Source organism: Larus michahellis, chromosome 9, assembly GCF_964199755.1.
Source record: "Larus michahellis chromosome 9, bLarMic1.1, whole genome shotgun sequence".
NCBI classification, from domain to species: domain Eukaryota; kingdom Metazoa; phylum Chordata; class Aves; order Charadriiformes; family Laridae; genus Larus; species Larus michahellis.
This window is the reverse complement of record NC_133904.1, coordinates 23,628,544-23,637,344: the sequence shown is the minus strand read 5'-3', so window position 1 is coordinate 23,637,344 and position 8,801 is coordinate 23,628,544. Positions and strand designations below refer to the sequence as shown.

The window sequence follows — 8,801 nt, the reverse complement described above, 5'->3', positions numbered from 1 at the left end:
AGCGGCGTCGCGAGAGCGGGCGCTGCGGTAGGAGGTCGGTGGAGAAGGACGGAGCCGGAGCCGCTTCGCTCCCGCCGCCGCCCGCCTCACCCCCTCCCCTCCCCGGCCCCGCCGCCCCCTTCCTGCTCCTTCCCCGGCCGCGGTGAGGAGGATGCCGCGCTCTGGGCCGCTCCCCGCCGCCCTCTCCCTGCTGCTGGTGACCGCCGCGCTCCTGCCCGGACCCGCCGCGGCGCAGAACGGTGAGGGCGGCGGCGGGGGGGGGGGTGCGTTGCTATGGGGGCGGCTGGTTGCTAAGGCGGGGGACGAGGGGCAAGTGAGGGGGCTCCGCGGCCACCCCCCGAGCCCGGAGGTGGGGGGGCTGAGTCGGGTTTTGAGGGGGGGAACCTGTGTTTTCGGGTCCCTCGGGGAAGGTGGGGGGGGCTGGCAGGGCCGCGCCGCGGCTGTTCCGCCCCCCCCCCGGCTTCTCCTGAGGCGTCTCGTGCTGCCGGTAAAATGGAACATCTCCTCCCGCCTACTAAACCTGCATCTGCCGGGGCTGCCTTAAATCATTTATAATGCGATAAAAACCGTAGTTCCTTAGCAACTGAAGAGGTCCTCTGATAGGAGCGTAAAAGAAGAAGGAAAAAAAAAGGAAAAAAAAAAAGAAAAAAAAACCTCTTCTCTCTTCCTTATAGGATAGCATGAGCTAAATGTAGCGCGGCGTGCCGCCTCCCTGATGAGTTTGCAGCCAAGTGCATGACAATTAGTGGCAGAAGGACGTGGGGCCCAGAGTCCAGCCCAGCCCAGGGCGAGCCTCCTGCTCGGAGGAAGGTCCTGCGGCGCTTCTCAACGTGCAGGTCTTGTCCTGACACTCGAAGGCCACAGCAAGCTGTGGAGGCAGGTTTTATCTGCCCCAGAAGCTCCTGAGTGCAGTCCTTGGAGTGGCTTTTTATGCAGCATCATCATAGAATGGTTTGGGTTGGGAGGGACCTTGATGATCATCTCATTCCAAGCCCCCTGCCATGGACAGGGACACCTCCCACTAGACCAGGTTGGTTAAAGCCCTGTCCAGGCTGGCCTTGAACACCTCCAGGGATGGGGCAGCCACAGCCTCCAGTCATGGTGAAGCTAATGTCAGGGATGCTTTGGCGTGCAAATGCTGTGGAGGGCAGGGATCTTGGCTCACCAGAGCCTCCGGTCTATGTGCATTGGGAAAATTTACCTAGAAGGAAGGGATACCTTACTTATCATAGAATCACAGAATGGTTTGGGTTGGAAGGGACCTTAAAGATCATCTAGTTCCAACCCCCTGCCATGAGCAGGGACACCTTCCACTAGACCAGGTTGCTCAAAGCCCTGTCCAACCTGGCCTTGAATACCTCCAGGGAATATATGTATGCACACATCAATCCCACAAAAGTTTCATTGTTTCATCCTTCTTTCTCCTTCCTTTCTGCTCTGCAGATATTGGCCGTAGTGTTTTCCTTCCATTGAGGTAAACTTTGCCTTGCTTCAGCTTCGTTGGCTGTTTGCTCTAGAAGAAATGTTGACGCTTTCTGCATATTTGACAATGATAGGAGAGATGTAGATGAAAGAAATAGTCCCAAAGGTTCCAGATCAGAATTATTGCCTTAAGGTGTGCAGATTTTGCAGTCTGTAACCAGAACTGAGCCTTCTGTCTGTTAACCAAACAGGAGAAGCTTTGGCTTCCACACTATGTGAATGAAAACTGTGGGCTTTCTGCAATATGAGGAACTTTTTGTGGAGCTTAGAAGAGTCTGGGCAAATTCCACTGGAGTTCTGTAGGAATTAGGGATCTGACTTCTGTGAGCTCCCAAGAACGTGCTAGTTGGGTGTAGTTGTGGAAAAAGTCTGGTTCTGTGTTGCAGAGGTGCTGTGTGCTTCCTGTGGTAGCTTTTCCATCTGAGCATCATCGTGGCAGGGTTAATCTGCTGGTGCTGTGTTTTCTCCTTGTATTTGGGTGAAGCGAGGTGAGCTGAGCCGTCTTCTGACATGCAAGTTAAATGGGTGGTATGCCTAAAGCTGTTCCTGTGCAGAGTTAGCAGGCAAGGTGTCAAATGCTGGCAGTTGGTATAACAATTCCAAATAGCTGGTAGGCAGTGCAAGTATTTGGTGTATGACAATAGTTATATGTCTGGAAGTCAACAATAAAATAAATTTTTGGGATAGATGGAAGGCTTCAGCCTCCCTGTGTCTTAATGATGACTTCCATTCCTGACATGAAGCTAACCAAGCAGTAGCAGATCTTGGCACAAGGGAAGACTGCAGAGCCCAGGTGTATCCTGAAAACTCATTTATTTTTATTTGGTTAACTGGGGTCATCCAAGCAACTAAATGGTAAGGGAGACTCTGAGTATCTGTGCTGCTGTAGGAGTTTACACGGGTGAGTGAAAACCTACTTGGAAAGGAGTAGAAAACTTTCAAGCCAAGTGAAAGGTGAAGATCCTTCTGAGTAAGGTTCATTGCTGCTGTTGGATTTTTTTTTTTTACCACAATTTGAATGTTGTTGTAACAGAGGGGGTAAAAAATTAAAGCTTGTAGGCTTTGCTGCAGAGGAACTGTTGTCTTTCAGCAAATAATGTCCAATGAGACACTACATGAAACAGAACAATTCCTCTTTTGCTTTGGCATTGAAGAATAGGTACAGCCATTTCCTGAATTGTGTATGCTCCTTGTAAGTCATTAAAAAAATGACGTTGTGGTTTGAACAGGCATGTGCAAGTATGTCAGTGGCAACTCCTTTAAAAAAAAAAATCCGTATCTAACACACAGGCGTGTGCTTTGAAGGTATACGAAAGGATCCCAATGTGTAAATGCAAGAACCGTGTTATCTATTATTGATGTGAAGCCATCAGTGTAGTGAAAGGTGATAGTCCAAGTGCTGTTGAACGTACAGTAGCACCACGTGAGTTTAGGGTGACAAAGGAATAGTAATGTACGTATTAAAACTGCAGGGCAGGTCACCACTCACCTGGCACAGAAGGTGCCCTGTGGAATCCTGAGTGTCTGTGGGAAGCAGCCTATTTTCTGCTTCTGACATGGGATCACTGTTGAATTGCTGGTGATTTTCCCCGAGTTAATGTAATTCAGAATATTTTGAATCGGGACTCACCTATAGATTTAAGCTTGCTAAAACTGGAAGTAGGTTTTTGACACTTGTATGGATTATTTTTAAAGCTCTTGCATAAACACCTAAAGATCACAGAAGAGATTGCATGTCAGAAATTTCACTTTTCCTGAATATTCTTCTGAGAAACTTGTCAGGCTCTTCAAGGCTGCATTTCTGATGCATGCTAGCTCATCACTTGTATCCAGAGCATAGTTTAGATGAAGTGACAGAAAGGAAGGTTAGAAGAGAGATGAGGAAGCATGAGGAGGAACAGCTGGAAAAAGCCAGTCTGTCAAGAAGATCTGTGTTAAACCTGTTGTTTCCAACTAGTATTTGTTGGAAAATCACTTTAGTGCTTCAAAACAGACAGCATCCTCCTTATGGAATGGTGCTTGACTTGTTGCTTGGTGATGAATAACATGCCTTTTCCAGTTGCTGTTTTTTAACCTTTGCAATATCTGTTTCTCCAGCTGCTTGTTTAAAATTGAAGACTTCAGTGTACTAATACTTTCACCTTAAGAGTGTTTGCATTTAAAGGAGCGTGGGTGTATTTTTACGGTTGCCTAAAATCGATGCTTGGACTACCCCCATGAAATCTGCAGTGTCTCTTCAGCACACCAATGTGTGAGTTGACTTGCTAGCAAATTTTCAAGTTCTTCCCTTTTCAGAGCTTTGGTCTGGCAAAGTGCACTTAAACCCAGACTTTATTGCGTCTTGTGTAAAGGAGGGAATTCTTAAACATCATCACATTTTTAAAACTGAAATTTGACTTTATAAAATTGCTTGGGTTATTCAAAGCTAGACATAAGTGGAAATAAAAACAAATTAAATTAGGTGGTACTTGTTTAGCTCTGTTCTCTTCCATCTTCTGTGTGGATGAATAAGAAGGAACTAACTAGCTGGCTAAATATAGAACGTGGGTTTTCTGTTGGCAGAAACCAGTATAGAAATGACTATAAAATCAGGAAAGAGGAGCTTCTTAAAATGAGCTTCTTACTAAAAGAGCAAGTGAAAAACCTTGCTTTTATCCTTATGCTGTTTCTGACTGCTGATTCTTATCCATTTTGCACTGATTGTATTCTGATATGATTTTAACGGTCCCCAGATAAACCTGAGAAAGTTTCATACAGCATTTATGGAGCGCGAGTGTGGGCTGAGCATCGAGGAAAATGTTCGGAGTTCTGTTCTCTTTCCCACCACTGCTATTCTCCTTCCTCCTACAACTCCCGCATGGGAAACTTAAATACAAGCAATATGACTAATGTGTATACACTCGAAAATTGCACCGAATTCTGACAGATCTCAGCTAACAGGTAGAGAGGCAGTAACTGCTCACGCTGACATTTCAAACAATAGTTTTAATTATGTCAGGGAAACAGTTCAAAGGGAGAAACTCAGTAGAACTACTTTTCAATGCTGAAACACACTGAGAGTGTTAACTGTTCTTACAACATACCGCTGTATGAAGACAACTACTTGTTAAATTCATGAATGAGGTGCATTCTCTCCTTCATAATGAGCCCTTTCTTTTGCTGTAAGTACTACTTTAGAGGAGGCAATTGTAAAAAATTGCATTGTAAAGGACAATGCTAGCCTGTGATTCATCCTTGGGTTGTAAAGCCAGAGTGTTCAAACTCTTTTTAACTTCAAGTGCTGGAGGTGCTGCAGCTCCCACTGGTAAGATCTTCCATCTTTAACAGTTAGTTAAACCGTTCCTGCTTATCTGTTAGCTGGAAAGTTCTGTAAATCTAACCTAAACCTGTTTTCCTGTCGTTTTAGGCTTTTTGTTCTTTTTATCTATGCATTTTAGAGTGGGAGGAGGGTGTTACCTTCTCATCAGCAATTATTCTGTACTTCTCCATGTTAATAATCGTGGTAGTTCTTGGTAAGTTGTATTTTTCTGACTGTTCTGATGCTTTTCTGTGGATTTTCTTCAGTCACGTTTTCTGAAATGTGATGGGTAAAACTGGACATGCTTCCAGTTGGGACCAGACCAAGGTTCAGTGGAGTGGAAGGATCACTCGATGTGTCTTGCATATGGCATTCCCGTTTGCGTCACAAGACAAATGGTTTCTTACAGTAAAAGATTTTTTGACTTGTTTCCAGTGGGATCCTTTATAGTGGTCAGATCTTATATTGCAGGACTGCTACTTTGTGTTCCTTTACTGGCTAAACCAAGTAGTTCTTAGGCGTTCTTATTAAGTGGCATCTCGCTTACTTCTGATGTTTCCCCCCAGTTGTCAAAAGTACTATTTTATCTTCTCGGGCATGCACCCCTACTTTAGCTTGCTTTGGTTTTATCAGCTTAAGAGACCCTCTAGCCCATCATCAGTCTTACTCTGTTTTCCATCTACTTGTTCGTGTATTGTATCTCAAAAAACATGCATGTGGTACACCAAGCTACATTAATGAGATTTTATTTTTGGTTTTGAGGCTCTTGTGTAGGGCAGTATTAAAAGCTTTACTAAAATTAGGAAAACTGTGTCTCCTCTTTCTCCTCTGGGGTCACCATTGGTTTTTATTAACTTTATAGTAGGAGGTCAGATTGTCACGTATCAAACCACAGGAAGGCAACGCAGCTCGGTTCTTCCCTCCCCCAAGCCCTTCTCCTTTTTTGAGCACTTCCAAGCAGATTTCTTCTGTTCTTTATGAAGACTGAAATTGGATCTGCCATTCCAAGTTTTCCATTTTAATGTTTTAAACATGGGCACTGTCTGCCCTTTCCTGTTCACCCATCTTCCATGAGTACTGCAGGAAGAGTGGAGTTAAACCCAGTAGCTTGGCACTCCCAAACTTCCCAAACCAGCCTTTAATTTGGTTTTAGTGCTTCACCCCCCACCCCCCCCAACACACACACACACACCTGGCCCTGAGACTGATTATCTGTGATTATACTTCGTTTGGAATGGCATGTGATGGCAGGATCTCCTTCCAGTCTTTTCCTGAGCTTTCTGCCCATGCCAGAGTTGTGCTGAGGTGGTTCCCAGAAACCCACCAGTGGTACAGGTGCTGCTCCTGCTGTCAAGCTGGGGCCTGAATGTGCAGATTTAGCATCTGATCCTGCACACAGTCCATTTGATGCTTGAGAAAAGCCCTTATGTGTTCAGGCAAACTTCTTAAAAACAAGCTGCTTATCAGTGCTTTGTAACAATTGAAGTGGCTTGTTGTTTTTCCCGGTTAATTCTAGAATATGAAACCTGACTTGTATAAAGTTGGAGGAGGGAGAATGCCTGTTAAAATATAACTCAGGAGTTACAAAGCTCCATCTCGTATATAATATCCAGTTGTTCAAATCACTATAATTATCTGAAACATTATTTGTGTGCCTTTAAAAATCTTATTTGAGATGTTAAATTTGTTTCCACTCTAAGTTAAACACTTTTTGGATGTCTCTTACTGCATGGTCTTTTCTCGGTGTTGAAAGCAGATTGAGTTTAATCTAAATATAATTTCAACCTGGATTTAATGTCTGTATCTGTGTCAAAACTTGAAAGTATGTATCCCCTAGTAAGATAACTACTGCAGACTTTTAAAAATTCATGCCCTGTTGATAAGCTTGAAGCCTATTTGGGTCATCCGTGTGGTTGAAGTCACCACTTAGGCACTGACGCAAACTCATTCACGAAAGAAGACAATAACTTTTGAAGCTGTGAAGGCTTCTTCATCCCATGGCGTCAGAAGCTGTAGATCTCTGCTATAGTTAAGAATGGGAAGTTTTTTGAGAGCAAGATGGGTTGTTTTTTTTCCTCTTGAGAATACAGTGGAAATCGGCACCATTGTGTCAGCGTAATATTTTGGCTGCTGGAAGGTGTGTATGTGTGGGGGTAAGTGTGAACAGTGGGCTCTGATCCTGGAAAGCAGATGTCGAGTAAATATGATCCCAAACAGCACACTGTAAGGAGCTGTAGGATAGGAGAGCCTTTATCATTTTTTAAATGGCTTTAGTGTTGAAATGGGGTAGGATGGCAGAGATATCTCTGCTTTGCAGCTGCTTTTGAAGGAAGGAGGAAGAAGCATCACGTCTGTCTTCAGCTCTTTGGAGGTGTAGTTGGAACTGCAGTGTGTCAGATGGAGTCTCAGGGAGACAATGTTTATCTCAGCTGTGTTAGCTTTTGATATCAGGTTGGAAGCTTTTTGATACCTCAAAAGAAAAAGCAGGGATGTTTTGAAAGAACAAATTTTCCAGATGAGGAGGAGGAGGAAAGTGCCCAAGACAGTAGGTGACTAGCTAAATGGGTTTGCATTGTGAGACCTTTTTGTAGAGGAAAATTAGATCATAATGTCCTGTTCTGGTTTGAATACGGAAAAAAAGAAGGTCTTAGATTGCTCTAATTTGTATAGGCTTGTTTTACATTACATGTTTTAAAATGCCACATTAATGAATCTTTTGAGCCAAAGTGCTACTTAGTGTAGCTAAGTAGGGTAGCTACTCACTTCTTCCCACATTTTGTGGATTATTGCTAGCTTTGGGTGCAGACAGGGATCATGGTGGCTCTCCCTAGAGCTTGTGTGTTTGTTTGGAAACCTAAATTAAATGCATTTTTTTAACAGGCATATTGAAGAGGAAGGGGAATATAATGGACTAGAAAAGGGAAGGCATGAAAAGATGCAATTGGTCCAAAACTTCAGCAGTAAAAGTGTGTGGGGAAAAAAGGATTTAATTCTGGGAAGCTAATAAAACTGACAAAGGCTATATTTTAAATTAGAATAGAGAAAATTGAACTTAAATGCTTAGAAAAGAGCTTGACACGGATTTTGGCAATGCGGTAGGTTCCCAGCAGACATCATGGCAGACCAGAGGCAGACTGAAATAATTCGGTGAAGGCGTACAGCAGGAGTTTGAAAAAACAGATGCTCAAGTGCGTTTTTAAAAACTGAGGAGATACCATATTGACTGCTCAGTCTTGGAATTTTTTTGCCTAATTTGTTAGAAAAGCTTTGTGGTAGTTAACTAGGATAACCTACTCTAGCAGGTTCAAGTTATAAATGTAGAAGTATTTTAATTCCTATTGTATTTGTTCAAAACTCCTAATAATGAATGGTGCTAAACTGGTTTAAATGCAGTTATAAATTGGAGTTTGGCTGCACTGTTTCTGTTAGTCTTGTTAAATTCATGCAAGTGTTGTAATGTTAAGAAGCTCTTGTCTTTCTTTGATGCTGAACATAGCGTATGTAATGACTGACAAAATATTATGTGATACCTTTTTTCTTGAGGAAAACCTGAAATTAACATTACAGTCCAGAACTTAAATGAGAATGATGATTGCTCCAGAAATGGTTGTGTAAGTTAAAGTTGCTTGGGTTGGAAAGGGAAGGAAGGTGCCTTGATACAGGACCTGAGATGGTGAAAGACGTCATGAGAATTGGATACAGGTGGTTTGTTTTGTTTTTTAATTCTCGGTACAGTGAAGGATAACTAATAGAACTGCAGTTGAGAAGGGCAAAATAAACACTACATAGGAATTACTTTGATCTGTGATACGTAGCTTTCCGTGGCACTGTGAAAGCTGGTCTCTTGTCTTGGGCACAAGACTAACAAGATTAGCCAGGCTACTGTGTGTGCAAGGGTCATCTTTTCCCCTGAATTATTGGTGGGTGGGGGTAGCCAGGTGGTGAAAATCCATAGTATTACAGAAGATGGACTGATTTTAATCAGTCCTGTTTGAGCAGGTTAGAATCATTGTTACCAGGA

General features: G+C 43.3%; 1 protein-coding gene across 2 annotated transcripts in view; it reads left to right on the top strand.

Moving 5' to 3' along the window:
- The window catches only part of NPTN (neuroplastin), a 59,034-nt gene continuing 50,233 nt past the window's right edge, over positions 1 to 8,801 (top strand). For both annotated transcript variants that reach the window (XM_074599846.1, XM_074599845.1), the window contains exon 1: positions 1 to 239. In XM_074599846.1, coding sequence (XP_074455947.1) covers positions 152 to 239 — 88 coding nt within the window. In that variant the 5' untranslated portion in view covers positions 1 to 151. The remainder of the gene's footprint in view (positions 240 to 8,801) is intronic.